The following is an 18,588-nucleotide window of genomic DNA, read 5'->3' as shown; positions in this document are numbered from 1 at the left end:
TGTTTATTCAGGGGGTTATGGAGGAGGAAGGGTGAAGGGGGGGACAGAGAGAGAGAGAGAGAGAGAGAGAGAGAGAGAGAGAGAGAGAAGAGGAGAAAGGGACAGAGAAGGGGGAAGCAGAGAAGTGGGGAGAGAGGCAGAAAGGAAGCTGCCTCTCTGAGAGCAAGATGGAAAAGAGCCATTCTATACACTCTGAATTCATATTTAAACACAAGGAATGCTGGACATGTGGTGCACACCTTTCATCCAAACATTTACAGGAGGCAGAGGCTAGCCTGGTCTACATAAGCAACTTCCAGTCTAGCTAAGGTGATACCAAAAGATTCTTCAACAACAAAAACCCCACCAAAAGGAAAAAAAAAGTCACAAGAAGTTAAGTTGGGCGTTATATGGCATTTTCATCTGGCATTTTCATCTCTAAGCTATGAAGGATAAAGCCCAAGTTTGGCAATAAAGACCTTGCTTTTACTGATTCCTCACAAGTAAACAGTTTCATGTAGTTCAGGATGGTCACTGCACTCCATGACCATCCTGGGTGGGTGGGTGGGTGGGTGGTGGTATTGGTTTTTCAACAAAGAGTTTCTTTGTGTTAACAGAGTCCTAGCTGTCCTGGAGCTCGCTTTGCAGACTGTACTCACCTCAAACTCACAGAGATCTGCCTGCCTCTGCCTTCCCAGTGCTGGGAATAAAGGCGTGCACCACCATGCCTGGCTTGACTTTGAACTTCTTAATTGTGTCTTCACCTTTTAGTGCTGGGATGACAGGCACATGCCACTATGCTCAGTTTATCTGGTGCTGCAAGTCAAACCCATTGCTTTATGCATTCTTGCCAAGCATTCTATACACTGAGCTATGTCCCTAGCCCTTAGATTTCAATTTAATTTATTCTACAATAAATGCCTCTTGGGGTATTTCATACATTTGGTTTGATTTTACGGATGAAACTTTAAGAGGCCACCCAAGTTGTAGCAAAGCTTTTTATTCTCCTTCTCAAATGTGTTCACTTCCCATCATCTAAACCAGACTAGAACCCAAATGTGACTGTATGGCTAGGCATGATGACACATGCCTTTAATTCCAGCTTTTAGGTAGCAGAGGCAGGTGGAACTTCTACACAAAGAGATCCCGTCTTTAAAAACAAGTGTCCGGTGGCATCACAGAAAGCTCAGCCCTGGGGGCTGGAGAGATGGCTCAGAGGTTAAGAGCACTGACTGCTCTTCCAGAGGTCCTGAGTTCAATTCCCAGCAACCACATGATGGCTCACAACCATCTGTAATGAGATCTGGCGCCCTCTTCTGGTGTGTGGGAAGCAGAATGTTGTAAACATAATAAATAAATAAAATTAAAAAAAAAAAAAAAAAGAAAGCTCAGCCCTGACTCCTGGCTGCATTGTTTTACACTAGCCAGCACTACATAACAAGAACAAGAAAAGCAAGGGCCTCATGATGATGTTTAACCTTGACGTACACAAGCAATGCAATATTTTGGCAACTACTACTCCTACCCACACCAGAAGAGACTACAATATAAGGAATTACAAAATGTGTCTCAGTAGTGATGGATGTGTGCAAATAGCTAAAAAAAAAAAAAAAAAGCGGTTTAGGAAATCGCTGGGAGTGACCAGCCTCCAGGAAGTTAAATGACTAGTCCATAAGTCACTAAGTTATAAAGATACAACCCAGACTTGAAATTCTTTTTGAGATACAAATGAATATACTGGCATTTCAAACTACTTCTCTTAAAAAGGGTAAGGCTGGGTATGGTAGTTCATACCTGCAGGTGGATGGATATCTATGAGTTTGAAGTCAATCAGGACTACATAGAATGACTGTCTCAAAAGAGTAAGACAAAAAAAAAAAAAAAAGGATAAAGTTCAAAAGAACCAAAGTAAAAAATTTCAAATGTCTCAATTCATTACTATTATAGGGCGGGCAAGATTTCTCAGTGGGTAAAGGTGCTTGTCACCAAAGCTGAGTTTGATCCCTGAAATCCACATAGTAGATAGAGGGAATGAATTCCTGCAGGCTGTCTTCTGATCATCACATGTGTGCCATAGCATGATATGATGCAAGTCTAAAATCCTAGCTCTTGGGAGGCAGAGGTAGGAGGATGACAGCAACTTTGAGGCCAGTTTGGTGTGCTATATGGTGAGCACCAGGCTAACACCAGAGTTACACAGCAAGATCAAGTCTCACAATACAACTCAGCTACACATAGTGAGCATTAGGCGAAGCCATAATCAAAGAATAAAAGCCAGCATTCACCCCCACCAATAAAAGCCAGCATTCACCCCCACCAAATGGAAGGCCACATGCAAGAAGTGTTCCAGCAGTCCAAGGGACTGGGAAGCTCACAACACCTTAAAACCCCTGCCTCAGGATTCCCACAGCAGTGAGGGCAGGCTGCAGAGGAAGATGCCACCAAGATCCAGGACATTTGTTCCTGGGCTCCAAAGCCCCGTTCTCCCATCTCCATATCTCCCCTATATCTCTCATCCCCAGACTGCAGCCACACAGAGTGAAGGCATTCCTCAGTTTGTATGACAGCAGCAAAGGACCAGGGACTCACCTTGTAAGTCGTAAGGCATGGGTGTCATGTGGAAAGGGTGCCTGTAGTCCTGGATGAGGGAAGTGTTGATGTAGCTTGTATCTACAGCAGGAAGGCTGGGGGTACGGGACACAGGCGATGCTTGATGAGGAAGACTTAAAATTCTGAGGAAAAGAAATGTTTAGAGAATTTAATAGTCACTCTAACAGTTTAACAAATGAAATTGTATCCCACAATGAGCTCTACTTTTTATGATTAAAACATGAAAAGACAGTATAACAAAACCAAACAAACAAAAAGCAAAACAAATGGTAAGAAATAACTTGGCATGCAGTAGCATTTGCAAAGGCTGTAAGGTGAATCAGATAAATGCAATGGAATCACCATTCATAGTTCATACAGTCCTTAGAGAGGCACCCTCCTTTCTAAGAATGCAGAAACAATGCATAGCTGAGTCACCGTAACAGGACATGAGTGAGAGGTACCCACAACAAAGGAAACCGTGGACCTTTCAAAGTAGGTTCTGAAGGGGTAGATAGTGAGAAATCTAGGGATACTAGGATTGATGTGGGATTCCCCTCTATATGCTGTGAATACCATTGGTTAATAAACTGTCTTGGCCTGTGATAGGGTAAAAGAACAGAGCTAGGTGGTGGAGGTGGACGACTAAACTGAATGCTGGGAAAAGGAAGGCAGAGTCAGAGAGAAGCCATGGAGCCACTGCCAGACCCAGACATGCTGGAACTTTGCTGGTAGGCCATAACCTTGTGATGCACAAATTAATGGAGATGGGTTAAATTAAGATGTTAAGAGTTAACAAGTAAAAGCTAGAGCAAATGGGCCAAGCAGTGATTTAAATAATATGGTTTCTGTGTGATTATTTTGAGTCTGAGGCGCCAAGCAGCCCGGAACCAACAAGCAGCCTCCTTACAACAGTGCCGGAAAGTTTTACATTAACTTGACACATGCTAAAGTCATCTGAGAGGAGAGAGACTCAATTACTCAAGACTTCAGGCTGGGCTGTGGTGGCGCACGCCTTTAATCCCAAACCTTGGGGAGGCAGAGGCAGGCAGAGCTCTGTGAGTTTGAGGCCAGCCTGGTCTACAAATTAAATTCCAGGACAGTCAGAGATACACAGAGAAAACCTTGTCTCGAAAAACAATAAAAAAAAAAAACCCAAACAGAACAAAACAAAACAAGTCTTCATAAGACTGAGCTGCAGGTAATCCTGTATCCTGTAGGGCATTTTGTTAATTAATGATTTATAAGAAAGCAAGCTAAACAAACCACAAGAAGCAAGCCAGTAAGCAGCACCCCTCCATGGGCTCTGCATTAGCTTCTGCTTCCAGGTTCCTGTGCTGACTTTCTTTGATAAGAACAGTGATATGGAAGTATGGACAGTGATGTAGAAGTGGAAGCCAAACAAACCCTTTCCTTCCCAACTTGCTTTTGTCATGGTGTTTCATTACAGTAACAGAGACCTTGGCTAAGACACCCTGGTAAGGAAAACACAAATTGAGAAAACTAGGGGAATGCAACAAACTTGAGCACTGAGAAGAAAGCAGATTTATGAGCCTGCTGAGAGTGAACTCTGAGCAGTAACTTTGGTTCACTAAACGTCTAGCTTGGCTATCAGTACAGTTCAAATAACAGAGCCTTTGAAGGCAATCAAGGCAGCGAGACAAGGCAAAGTGTCCCAGAGTAAAAAGGAGGAAGAGAGGTTTTAAAGAGAGAGTTTACAACTAGAAAGGAAACAAAGGAACTCCAGAAAAAGCAGTGACACCTTCATAAACTAGAGGTCAAATCTTTCTCCTTATCTCCCTTAAGAAATAAGGAAGAAAGCCCAGTGGTAGTGCACGCCTTTAATCCCAGAACTCTGGAGGCAGAGGCTGGTGCATTTCTGTGAGTTCGAGACTAGCCTGGCCTACAGAGCTAGTTCCAGGTTGGCCAATGCTACACAGAAAAACCCTTTCTTGGCAGCGGGAGGGGAGAGGAAAAAGGAAAAAGGAATGAAGAACTGACTTTAAAAAGAAAATAGTTATGACAGTCCTAGGAAGGTTTATGCATCATTACATGTGATCCCAATCGTGTAAGGCTAACAGGCACAGAGGAAAATAAAGTAACAAGAAATGGAGGAATAGAGACTTCTTTCACTTTGCATGGGTGTGATGTATGCTAGTTTAAGTGCATAGGTGCTACAGCACACACACGGAGGGCAGAGTACAACCAACCCGACGTTTTGGTCCTTGCCTGTCTCTCACTGCTCAATGAGATGCATGACCAGCTACCTTATGAGCTCCCAGGGCTTCTCTTGTCTGTCTCCCTTCTTGATCCAATAGGGATGGAATCAGACCTGCAGACTACTGCACCTGGCTTACACTGGATCTAGGGATCTGAACTCAAGGTCATCATGCTTACACAGCAAGTATTTTATCCAATGAACGCCTCCATCCCCAGCCCTGGCTTTTGCCTCTAATACTCTACATGAAGTACTTCACAAAACACCAAGGTTAGATTTCCTGGAACAGAATCCTAATTATGAATATGTACTACACTTTTCTGAGTGGGATAGTAAGCATAAGATCTTTCAGGTGCTGCACAGAAGTGTTCCATGCAATGCAAATGTAAACCTCTTACACCCACAGAGAATGTCATATTCCTTAGCTGTGTCCTTTGCCTATGCTCAGGAGATTGCAACAGGAAGCAGTCAACTGCTAGTCTTTACAACATCCCAATCTAGCAAATGGTATGAAACTTCTGGGGAAATCAAACACGTCGCAAGATGCTGCAGTTCTTATCTCCTGGCTATGGGATGGCCACCTGTCTTTTAATTCTGTGACTGCTCTCAAGTGTATATTTCCATATTACAAAGCACAGCAGTGAACGATCTGCAGGGCTTAGTGTGCTAGCAGCTAGCTGCTGCTGTGAACACTCACAGTGCTGCGTAACCATTTTTTTCAAATTTAATTACACACACACACACACACACACACACACACACACACACACACACAGTGTTCTGCCAGAAGAGGGCACCAGATCTCATGACAGATGGTTGTGAGCCACCATGGGGTTGCTGGAAATTGAACTCATGGATCTCTAGAAGGGCAGGCAGTGTTCTCAACCGCTGAACCAGCTCTCCAGTCCTGCTAATCATCCTTTTAAAGATGCTAGAGACATTCAGGTTTTATCTATACAGCCATAGAGAAAGGCCTGCATTTGTAGAGCTGTATCTAGGCTCAATTCATCATGGGCAAAAAGTCAGGGAAGTAGTTAGTGCACATAATGTAATTTTCCAAACAAAATAAACAGAGCTATTTTGGGAGGAACAGTAAATATTCAAAGAAATATTAGATTTTTAAAGACTCTAAAGTTTTCTTGATTAAAAAAATATACTCAGATAGTAAAACTATTGCAGAGTTCACGTATGACTATTCTGAAGAGTAGAAAAAAGCCACACAATTAACCCGAGAGTATTACATACTTGTTTTAGAAAGTATCTTTTAATTTTGCAATTATGACACAAAAGAACGACAATACAATTTTCTCTTATATCTGTGTGTGTGTGTGGGTGGTTCTATGATTTCCTAACAGATATCCAGATCCAATGTTATCTTTTTTATTGTTCCTCATGTGTCATAGGATTTATGTATCACCTAAGCATATCTTCTGAGTCTCTAGGTTCCTTAGAACACTTACTACATTGAAATTGTTATGGTAACTTTTTTTTTTTTTTGAGATAGGCTGTCATCTAGTTCAGGCTGGCCCCAAACCAGTGGCAGTCCTACTACCCCTAGCCTTATTAGTGATGGAGTTAGAAAAACATGCTACCGATCTCCAGTTCCTGGGAAACAAAGGTAACATGTCTTTAAAACAGGACTACTGCCGGGCGATGGTGGCGCACGCCTTTAATCCCAGCACTCGGGAGGCAGAGGCAGGTGGATCTCTGTGAGTTCGAGACCAGCCTGGTCTACAGAGCTAACTCCAGGACAGGCTCCAAAGCCACAGAGAAACCCTGTCTAGAAAAACCAAAAACAAACAAACAAACAAAAAAAAAACCAGGACTACTATGAGGGAAAGCCCAAGTCATCTCAGATCTTTCCTGGCAGTTCACACACGTCTACAGCTAGCTTTAGTGATCAGGCACACTCAGCTCTATATTGTAAGAGTTCTACCTGAGTTAACTTTATAGCAAGTAGGTTCCAGATTTTAGCCAGTGTTCTAAACCCTACAAGCAGGCCAAAATGAAATCTAATAATTTTGTGGCTTCTGACCGGGCAGCAACTGTGAAAGGCATTCACAGTCCTTCCCTGTCTCCTACATCACCACTAAATAATAAAGGGTAAGTGCTGCTATGATCTTTCCAAAAAACTCTCTTGTGAAAGCTTGTTTGGTAAGTAGAGTAAAGGCTGCCAGATAAACCACTATGCTTGAGTGCAGAATGTAGACTGACTTTTCCCGGGATGTAGCATTCTTGAGGAATTAGAGTACTACACTACTCTAAGATATAAGGACATCATATCAGGACATGCTTCTGGGCCTAGAGAGATGCCTTAGTGATTAAGAGTGCTTGGTGCTCTTGGAGAGGACCTAAATTAAGTTCCCAACACCCACAAGATGGTTCTCTACTGCCTATAACTTGAGCTCTAAGAGATCTGATGCCACCTTCTGGTCGCCAGGGGTGCACATATGTACATACAGTTTTGGGTTTTTTGTTTGTTTGTTTTAAGGATAGTTCTGTTGTATACAGTGGTTCTTGATACACATCAGAATCACCAAAAGTTTTGTTTACATTCAACCAGTTTGTTTTGTTTTTTACAAAAGACTTCTTTTATGTCTGTGTGTGTGGAGTTCAGAAAACAACCTTCAGGAATTGGTTCTCTCCTTCCACCATGTGGGTCCCAGGATCAAAATTCAATTGATAGATTTAGTAGCAAGTGCCTTTGCTTGCTGAGCAATCTCACTAGTCCTCATTGAATCAATTTTTGATTAATATTGTAAATAGAATTACTCTTGGACTAGGTGTGGTGGTATACACCTTTAATCCCATTACTTGGGAAGGCAGAGGCAGATCTGCTATATAGAATGAGACCCCCATCTTCTCCCCCCCCCCAAATGATCTTTCTATGTGTCCTTTTCTCCTCTTTTGTATGTGGCCTTCCTTCTAGGCTATTTTTGCAGTCTTTATCCAATTTTAGCCTGGTGATAGCCATCTTGCTAGAGTGAGTACCACATGACAGACAGCTGAGCCACTAGTCTTTCTCCTATTGGATTTGTTCAGTGTACACAATATGCTGTGGGATGATGCTCTTGTACATCAAAGATTTGTCACTCATTGGTTTAATAAAACAATGATTGGCCAGTAGCCAGGCAGGAAGTATAAGCGGGGCAACCAGACTAAGAGAATTCTGGGAAGAGGAAAGGCAGAGAGTCTGTCACCAACCAGACACTATTTAGACACCCAAGAAGCAAGATGTGAGGTAACAAACCACAAACCTCGTGATAAAATATAAAATAATAGAAATGTGTTTATTTAAGATATAAGAGCTAGCTAGGAATACACCTGAACTGAACTGTTGGTCAAACAGTGTTGTAATTAATGTAGTTTTTGTGTGATTATTCGAGTCTGGATGGCTGGAGAACGAAAGCACAATCTTCGTTTACACAATGCATTTCTTCCTGGGAACTCAGACTGCTCTGCCATCCTGACCTTCATGGTGTCCTCACACAACTCAGACTTCCTCACCCTTTCGGGGGTGTGGACAGAACAGTGCACATCTGTCTCAGCTCTTGGGAAGGAGGGCAAGACTGGCCTTCCTCTGAATCCGAGGTAAGCAGCACTTACCCTTTATTATTTAGTGGTGATGTAGGAGACAGGGAAGGACAGGTCCTCTTGGCAGAGGGTTCTTCCTCTTCTTCATCTGATGAACTGTCTATGGTTAGGTCAATCACCTCGACTTTCTTGTTTTTATTTGAGGACTGGTTGTGGGAAGTCACCTGATGCTCCAATGTGGAGCTCAAGCATCCTGTGTGGGAATGATTAAAACACAAGACCTGTGTCAATTCTCTTTTCTCAGTGTCCCTGTAGATGAGCATGTCAGTTTAGAGTAGCAGCACTATTGTAGCCAGAGTTGAGAAGCAACAGTGGCTCTGTTCTACTCAGTTTAAAACTGCCACTTCTTATTGGTTGTTAATGAATTATTTTGAAAAACATTTTGAATTAGAATAATCAAAATGTACCTTATGGCTGGGTATGGTGGCGTACACCTTTAATCCCAGCACTCTAGAGGCAGGCGGATCTCTGTGAGTTCGAAACCAGCCTGGTCTACAAGAGCTAGTTCCAGGACAGGCTCCAAAACCACAGAGAAACCCTGTCTCGAAAAACCAAAAAAAAAAAAAAAAAAAAAAAAAAAAAAAAAAAAAAAAAAAAAAAGCTGGTTTAAAAGGAATCTATTCGGGGCTGGTGAGATGGCTCAGCGGTTAAGAGCACTGACTGCTCTTCCAGAGGACCCGGGTTCGATTCCCAGCACCCACATGGCAGCTCACAACTGTCTGAAAATATAGTTCCACGACACCTTCACACCAACGAACATAATAAAGTTAAATAAATAAATAAAAAATAAAATGTTTAAAAAAAAAAGGAATCTATTCGTAGACATTTAATTGATAACCTAACAATTACTGAGCCAATCATACTGCTCGGAATTTTCAAAAGTCTACATGTGTGAAAACCACGGTGCATCACAGCAGTGACCACCAGATCTGTGACAGCTACTCACCGTCAACTCCGTTGTAGGAGGCAGTAACTTCCTGCACTTCCTTTTTCGATCTCATGGGAGCCCACGAGCCGTCCTCCTTAAACTGTATTTCGTCACAGTCAGTACAGTATTTTAGGATTTCCATAAACAACCTAAACAGATAATCTGTCTTTAGTACAACAGTTTAAATAAAGACAAATGAAAAGCATGAATCTTAAAATACTTAAGATTTTCTGTTTTCTACAAGTAGTAATGGGGGAAAGAAAATAGAGCAGATAAATTACATTTGTTCTTAAAACCTAATGCTAAATAGGGAAAATAGTTACTCAGATTGTGTAACATTCATATAAAAGTGTCAGGTAACTTTGGAAAAAAACCTAACAACTTGAAAAGTTATTTAGTGTGTGCTGGATGGGTAGGTAGGTGCCACAGTGCATGTGTGGAAGTCTGAAGACAACTTGTAGGAGTTGGTTCTCTACTTCCACCAGGTGGGTTCTGGGGATCAAACACAGATTGTCAGTCTCGGCAAAAAGCCAGCACCTTTTCTCACTGAGCCACCTCAGTGGCCCCAAGATTTTTAAATATACAGATACATCCCAGTTCACAAAAACTGAGATGGTTAAGAAAAGATATCTAAAAACAAGATTCTCCATGGGAGTAAAAACATACACTAGTTATTTCTGAGTGGCGATTTTATATGTATTCAGTTTTCTTCTTAATACTATATACTTGCAACTTGCTCATAAAGTGTTACTTAATAAAATGAAGCTACACATATAAAACATACAACCACCTGGACAGTGGTGGTGGTGCATGTTTTTAACTCCAGCACTTGGGAGGCAGAGGCAGGCAATTCTCTGTGAGTTTGAGGCCAGCCTGTTTTATAGAGTAAGTTCCAGGACAGCCATGGGTACATAGAATTACTTGTCTCAAATAAATAAACAAATAAACAAAACAAAAAATAAATAAAATGCAACCAACCATTAAATCCAAATAAAGTAATATATTAACACTAAAAGAATAGGGTATATATGAAATTCATTGTGGCCAATTATATTATCTAGTTATAATGTTAAATGAAATCAAAAACTAAAAGTTATTAATAGCATATAATCAGAATTTATATAAATAAACCAGAAGTTATATCAAAAATGTCTTTTATTTTCTGTTCTTTCCATTTTTCAGAGAGAGAGAGAGAGAGAAAGAGAGATTTTATTCTAAGAAAGGAAAGAGCTAAGATATATACTATACAGAGCTGGTAAAATATTACTATTAATTTAAGTTTATAAGTTAGTTATTATTTTATTTCTGAAGAATCCAACTGGAAACAACACTACTTACTCATATTCTCCCAAGACTGACATCTTTAAAGCTCTGGGTTGTAAGTCTATTTATATATACATTCAATTGCTTGTATTATTCCCTTCAGGCTCTTATGCCTTCTATATACTATAAATAAACTGTCTTGTTTGAGTGTTTTACTGAAGAACACTGGAAATAATAGGAAGGCATTTTGCTTTTTCACAGTTCATTTCCTTGTTTCTTGTTCAGTGAAAAAAAGGCAAACAGAAACCTAAGGGAAGAGACAGACTCATGGCCAGATACCAATAGGTCAAACCCACAGAAAATCAATTTTAAGAACTGCTGATCACTGTAATGCAATGGTGAAGACAGAGAAAAGAAATACAAGATAAGGATAGAAACACAAGGAGCAGAACAAAGGGAGCCTCTATTAGCTGGCTGCCCTTTGCTGGGAGCTCTGACAGTGGAGAACAAGTTTTGATGGACAGGACAGAAGCCAGATCTAGTCTCTAGAAAAGTTGGCTAAAAGGTCCACTTTTAAAAGAGACCTTATTATTTACAAATTGTTTAAATTGTATGTGTTGGCTATGTTCATATAGAGTATGGAAAAGGGCATCAGATTCCCTGTTCTGGGAACTGAACCTGGGTGACCTATAAAACCAATATAGGCTCTTCACTGTTGAGCCATTTCTTTAGTTCCAAAAGCTCTTATCTATCTATCTATCTATCTATCTATCTATCTATCCATCCATCCATCTATCTATGAATGATGGATTTGAGTTAATCTATCTATCTATGAATGATGGATTTGAGTTAACCAGAACCTCATAATTTTATCATGATTTCTCCAAAACACTCCGTATGTCTTAGATATACTCAAAAGTATATGCATACTCTGTTTAGAACTACTGGTGCTTAAAATGGTAAACAACAGAAGGCACTGAAGGAAAAAGAAAATGCATGTGTTTTTAAAACAAGCTGAACATACACACATAAATGAAAAGTATTTATAATATTTAATTATTGATTTTTTCAATAATAAAAATCCTATCTTGAAATTTTTACCACTAGGTTTTATCTCAAACCTGATGGCAACAAACTCAGATAACAGAGGCTCATTTTAACACACAAAGAGGAATGCAAACATACATACCCATCGATAATAAGGTGTTCATATGGAGCCTTCTTATCACAGACAGGACAAACCCATGTTGGTTTTTTTTCATTCATTTGGATATAAAGGGTTGCATCAAAACACTGAAGGTGGGAACAGGTAAGTGCCCGACATGGAATTGTCAGCCGCATTTTCCCAAGCTTTAAGAGAGGAGAAAGTTCAAATATTAGTATCTGTTATTCAAACTTAAGTTTTAATGATAATTTACTAAAATAGAATGTGTATATATTCTGATTTAAAGCATGTTGTGTGCACAATTTCTACACCTAAGGCTCAGTGAACATCATGGAAGAGGGGGCAGAAAAACCGTCAGAGTCAGAGAAGCATGAAATCTGCCAACACTGTCTCCTAGAAAATGACAGGGAAGCTTCTCATCCACAATTCTGCACAACATGGCTGCCTGAACAGAACCCGCACCAACAGACATGCTAACACAGTACAGGGAAATCTTACAGGGTCCACTCCTAGACGAAGAACTGTATGTAGGTAACTGAATGATGCTGAGAGTAGGAGAAATAGTCTTCTCCAGGGATAAATCTAATTGGTTATCAGATACCAAAAGGCCAGCTCTGAAATTATGTACATATAAGTAACAATCTAACATATAAACAGAGCAGGTTGTATTTATATATATTTAGGAATATATTGCACAATTACAAGTATATACAATAATAACACTTAAAAGAAAAAGAAGCCATGATTTTGAAAGGGGGCAATGGAGGGGGTACCTGGGTGATTAGAAGGAAAGGGAAATGGGAAAATGTTGGGGTTTTGTTTGTTTGGTTGGTTTTGGTTTTTTGAGACAGAGTTTCTCTGTGTAGCTTTGGAACCTGTCCTGGAATTCACTCTGTAGACCAGGCTGGCCTTGAACTCAGAGATCCGCCTGCCTCTGTCTCCTGAGTGCTGGGATTAAAGGTGTGTACCACCACCGCCTGGCCGAAAATGTTATATTTTAATTTCAATAAATTTAAAATTTTAATATAAAAACATGCTGTATCTGTATTGTTTCTGTTTCAATACACTGGAAAAACATAAGACACATTTTTTTGAGAAACCTACTGGCAGGTTAAACACTACAGTTTATCTCTGAACATCAAAACAGTGATTATTTAGTCAACTACAAGGGCCATTTACTACCATCTATAGCACTCTACCACTGAGTTATATTCCCAGCCTTCTCTCACTCTCACATTCTAAATCAGTCTTTGATCTGAAAAAAAGAAGCATCTAATTAAACATTTAGAAAAAGGAGAGTCTTATTAACTCTGGCCAGTCATGGAGATCAGTAAAAACTCTAGCTTCATCTTTGAATGACTGCCTAGTTCACAGGATGAAGTCAAAGTCTAGTTCACAGGATGAAGTCAAAATCACCCATTTCCTCCTCAGTGTGAGGCATAGTGGCTGAGGACAGCTCGGAATAGAAAGCAGATGTTGTGTACTCTGTATTTCTCTCCTCAATAGGCATCATCACACAGCCAACAGCCCTGGGTCTCAAGTATTGCTAGACAATTCAGGGATATTTTTCTTGCCTCATAATTGTTGAGTTGACACAGGCTGACTCTATTCCACAAATGGACGTCTTCTTTGTCCTAAGCTGCTTGTTTGGGCCCAAGGTAGAAACTTTGCCTGTGCACCTGCACAAGGAGTGCTGTATCATGACCACTATAGGGTCCCCAAAAGTCTGTAATGGCCACAGAGCCTGTAAGCTTCTCACTTTCTATAATGGTATTATTATATTAAGTTCATGGAAAAAGATTTTCTGTATATATGTGAGTTAAAAGAGAAAAAGGTTCTTTCTTGGCTTGCAAAAATTTCAGGGAAACGTGTAATTTCCTGGTCTACCAAGAAAACTAACTGTCACAGGGCCCTAAATTATTGTTCTGGTACCAATGATATACTGTACTTCTAGGGCAAACACTTGACCTCTCTGAGCCTCCTTTTCTATCTGGAAAGTAGCACCACTTCCTCCTTACTTCCACCGGATGCAGTGATGAAGAATTTAAAAAGAACAATGGACACGTGATCAACTTAAAACAGGAGAATGTCCATTTATCATATCCAAAGACAGGAGAGGAAAGACTCAGAGTAAAATGAGGGTGCTCTTCTCCTGTGTCCCAGCTCTACCCTTGAGTAAGATTATACTATTTGTTTGTGTACCTTCTCCTAGAAACAAGTCAGACTCATGTCCTTGTCCCCAGCTGTGGAAAAGCACCTGCTATACTGTAGAATGCTAGTCTTGTATACTGATAAACTGTCAGCTGTGCATACTCCAGTCCAAAGAGAAATTCGTTATGCCTGAAAGATGTGACTGACAGCTGGGACTATAGGAAGAAAGGTATGTGAAAGGAAAGCCTTCGAGAACTACCTCTTTCAAGAGTAAATTCTATGACCTGTCTCTTGGATTTTGAAACCATCTTTCTTCCTGTTTTACTGTCTCCATGAAGCATCAGGAGGAGCCTACCAGCTCTGCAGCTGAGTTTAGGGTGCTGGTACTGAGTCCCCATAGGACTTTAAACCTATGGTTTCTTCACTTCATATTAAGCAACCAATAGGAATTTGCATTTCACAGTTAAGGTCTAATTTAAGATATAAAAATTGAATTTGGGACTGAGATAAAGACAACAGAACATTTGCCTAACATGTAAGGAAGTCCTGAGTTCCTGTACTGTGTGTAACTCACAGATTTGCACCTGGAATTCCAGCACTTCCGAGGTAGAAGCTGTTGACAATCATCATTGGACAGAATAGTGAGACTGAGGAAAGTCTGGACAATACAGTCCTTGGTTTCAAAAAACAAATGCCCCTCCCACTAAAAGTGTATTAAAATAAAAAGCTAATAATTTAATCCAGCACCATCAACTAGATCCTAACTTGGAAAATCTTGCTGGACTTAGCTAATGGCAAACAGGCAATAGTTTCTGCCAGAACAAATTTATTCTTTGTTTTTTTTCTTTCATGTGCTTATGGAAATCAAATTGTAAGAAGCAAATACAAGTTCAGTAAAAGGTGTCATGAAGCTCTTTAGTTAGCCCTTTGTGCACACAGGCAAGAAAACCATCCCAAGACTTTGTGGTGACCTTCAGCAACAAGGTGACCTACAGTCTGAAAGCAAACTGATAGGTAAACAGTACGAGTAAGTCATAGATGGCATAAGAAAGCAGAGGTTAATGTTCAAATAGATGGCCTTTTATTAACTATAACACAAATGCTACCTCAAAAGAATTATAAAATAATTCTTATGTGAAAAGTCTTCATATCTCTGAATTTTAAAATCAATCACTAAAGATTTAAGTGTCTGTCAGACAAACATTCATTATCTCTAACCTGAGTGCTGAGCAATTTAGTCTTTTATTTACAAAGTCCTCTTCTCTCATGGGACAAATGGATGTTTGCAACATCCACAGACAAACGTAAACAAGCCCCGCATGTTTTCTAGTTGAGGCTGACTTTACTCAATGGTGCTACAGCTCATAGTGCTGCATGAGAAAAAACTAAGTCTAAGTAAGTCTAAGCCAGCGTACACCAGCAATGTCACGACAAAGTGTACTTTTGCTTTATAAAAACAAAACATGCCGGGCGGTGGTGGCGCATGCCTTTAATCCCAGCACTCAGGAGGCAGAGGCAGAAGGATCTCTGGGAGTTCGAGGCCAGCCTGGTCTACAAGGCTAGTTCCGGGACAGGCACCAAAGCTACAGAGAAACCCTGTCTCGAAAAACAAAAAAACAAACAAAACAAAACAACAACAAAAACGGAAACATGACTTAAGAAAAAAAAAAACTAAGTTTTCTATACTAATAAATAATTATAAAATAAATTTCTAGTTTATTTTCTCTCTATAAACTCTAAATGTGCATTTGGGTTTGCAGGTCTGTTGCACAGCTCACATCTGACTTCTCAACACTTCCATCTCTGTTCTTAATAAATTAGAACAGACAATCCTCAAAGAACAAAGGCATTTTAATTATTTTTGTTGCCCTTAGCTAAATGGCACACAAATAACAGAAATTTATTCTGAGCTCTGCATATTAAAAAAGGGAAATAGAAATGCACAGTAAGATGGCATATTTACACGTTTCAAAGAACAAATCTCTTTTTATGATTCCATAAATTTGATATATAGATGAGTTATCACAACGGTATTTTATTTTTGAGAAAAAACATACCTAAAATATATGGTCTTGATGTTCCGGAATAACTGTAGGGAGGTATCTCTTTAGCCAGATAGGAACTCATAACATATTGTAATTATATATTATATATAGTAGGTTTTCTATAATCTGAATTCTGAAAGCAGATGCTAGTTTACAAGGAATTGCTAAAACTGTTGGAATTAATGGAAGAGGAGCACAGGGGACTTGAAACAAAAATTATAAGCTGGCTCACTAAATCAAGAAGTGTAAGAAGCAAAATGTGATCAACATTTCCTAGTAACATGGGAAAGCACCTGAAGCATAGAATGCGAAATCATTCCATGAATAAAACTGTCACCATATACCCTGGGCTGCTTCTTTACATGAAGACATTTTGTGTGACTGTTCAACATTTTATAAATATTACATATTAGTGCAGCTGTAAACACTTTCAAGATGGGAATGCAAAAAAACAAGACTCCTCTAGTGATTTAAGTGGGAAATGAAGCTTCTGTGTTTTTCTAAATTTATCAAATCCCCTCACCTGGGATTTTATAATGAAACAAAACAGCAAGAAACCATGAAAAGGGAAATAGGTTAAGTCAGGACTTGGAGGAAAAAATTATTGGTTTTGTTGTTGTTGTTTTTCGAGACAGGGTTTCTCTGTGTAGCCTTAGCTGTCCTGGAACTAGCTTTTGTAGACCAGACTGGCCTCAAACTCACAGAGATCTGCCTGTCTCTGCCTCCAGAGTGCTGGAATTAAAGGCATGCGCTACCACTGCCTGGCAAATTATTTTTTTCTCTCTCTTACCTTCTACTTTCCTGATCTTTAGCCAATTTTATGCTTCTTTAAAAAATTGATTGTTCTTTTATTTTTCAACTATTTCCCCATGTATTTATCAATTTATAAACAACAACAACAAACCTAGTTTCCTTTACAGGCTATATTTAGGGTATTATAACATTTATCTAGTTATTAAAGAACTTTTAGTAATAATAACCTGGCTGGACAGTAGTAGCATACTCAGGAGGCAGAGGCAGAGGCAGAGGACCTCTGAGTTTGAGGCCAGCCTGGTCCACAGCATGAGTTTCAGGACAGTCAAGGCTACATAGAAAAATCCTGTCTTGAAAAAATAAAACCCAACCTGACAATACTACTTTTCTGAGGAAAGCAGGTTATAAAGAGGACTTGGAAGGATGCCCTTCACAGAGCAGATGATAGGGCTTAGCAGCTCTTGCACTGTGTTTCCTCCATGGCCATTAAGGTGTGTAATGAGTAGGGATCCCAGCTTTAGGAAACATGTAAAGGATAGAACTGAAAATTAACCATACACCAATGACTTTATATTCAAGTCAAGGTTTAGTAAACAATACAAGGCTTAGACAAAGGACAAGTACCATATAATTTTTAAAAAACTTTTTGCTTCTTCAAGAACACAAGAACCACCATCATCTTAGGTTAGTGGGATCTCAATGTTGAAAACTTTCAGTATATTGCCTTTCTGAATATATTGAAATCCGGCAAATCAGAAAACACATGTGTCCTTTCATTCTTCATACATTTAAATAGTTAATCTGATTAATTATAGAATAAGAGATAATCAAAATGTCAATAATTTATTATTCATTTTCACCTTTCATATGAAGGCAATATTCAACTGCCATCCCTATGCTGGTAGGCCCAACTACAAATTAGGTATGAAATGAATTTCAACAACACATTTTTTTTTGCTTATAGGTTTAACACTTTGGTCAAATCTTATGATTTGATAATTGTTTCATTCAAATGACTATTTCTTATAATTCCCCTTTCTGGCTTATAAGTGAGCATTCTTAATTCTATAGGCATAAAGGAATTCAGTCAGGCACAACAGGATTTTCTCCTTTTCTCCTCTTCCCTGTTTTAAAAATTGAGGCAAGGTTTAGCTCAGCTGGCCTTGAACTCACGGTAATCAATCTGATTCAGCACTCCAACCCACCCCAAGTTCTGGGATTTGTATCACCAGGCTTGGTGCTCTCGTGCATGAAGAACGTGCGCATGCGAACGCGCATGTGTGTGGCACTTTAGAATTATTCAGCTCACAGTCTTATGTCTCAGTGTCTTTTCATTTTGATAAACTTTGACAAGTTTAGAGTGGGCAGATTCTAGAAGTAAGCAGAATTCTCATGCTCAGTACAAAGAATAAGAGTATATACCATTTTCAAAGGCAAGCATAAGCAAACACTTACTGGACACAGAAGCGAAACTCGTAGGCTGGTGGTAGCTATTTCACTGTCTGGATCTGCAGTTAATTTCTCTTTAACTGAAATGCATTGAAGAGAAAACAAACAGAACAAGTTTATTAAAGACATTATCAATATAACATATTTAAAAAGGAGCTTACAATCTGAAACCTAAATAACTCAAAAATAATCTACTCAATCATGTTCTCATCAACTGGCTGGACAGCTAAGAGCAGTCACACACTTTACACCCTTCAGAGGAAGTAAAGGAAGAAGAGCCTCACTCTATAACCCATCTGAAGCCCCTGCAGAGTGATGGGACTGCATCACAGCCCACAAAAATGCTCAACAGCAGTTTATGTAACCAGGGATGGCTAGCCCCTTTTAGTTATTATTCTAAGACACCAATGATTTTCTTTAAAATTTGATTAATTTGTATTCTTTTAAAGGAACG

General features: G+C 39.6%; 1 protein-coding gene across 3 annotated transcripts in view; it reads right to left on the bottom strand.

Moving 5' to 3' along the window:
• The window catches only part of Pias1 (protein inhibitor of activated STAT 1), a 116,210-nt gene that overhangs the window by 8,726 nt on the left and 88,896 nt on the right, over positions 1–18,588 (bottom strand). For all 3 annotated transcript variants that reach the window (XM_041679399.1, XM_041679400.1, XM_041679401.1), the window contains exons 8-12: positions 18,141–18,214; positions 11,761–11,921; positions 9,327–9,457; positions 8,393–8,573; positions 2,569–2,711 (exon numbers count right to left, since the gene is read on the bottom strand). In XM_041679399.1, coding sequence (XP_041535333.1) covers positions 2,569–2,711; positions 8,393–8,573; positions 9,327–9,457; positions 11,761–11,921; positions 18,141–18,214 — 690 coding nt within the window. The remainder of the gene's footprint in view (positions 1–2,568; positions 2,712–8,392; positions 8,574–9,326; positions 9,458–11,760; positions 11,922–18,140; positions 18,215–18,588) is intronic.

This window comes from Microtus oregoni, unplaced genomic scaffold (assembly GCF_018167655.1).
Source record: "Microtus oregoni isolate MIOR12 unplaced genomic scaffold, Mior012 000032F_ref0000030, whole genome shotgun sequence".
Lineage (NCBI taxonomy): Eukaryota > Metazoa > Chordata > Mammalia > Rodentia > Cricetidae > Microtus > Microtus oregoni.
Note: the sequence above shows the minus strand (reverse complement) of the source record. Positions and strands in the feature narration are given on the sequence as shown.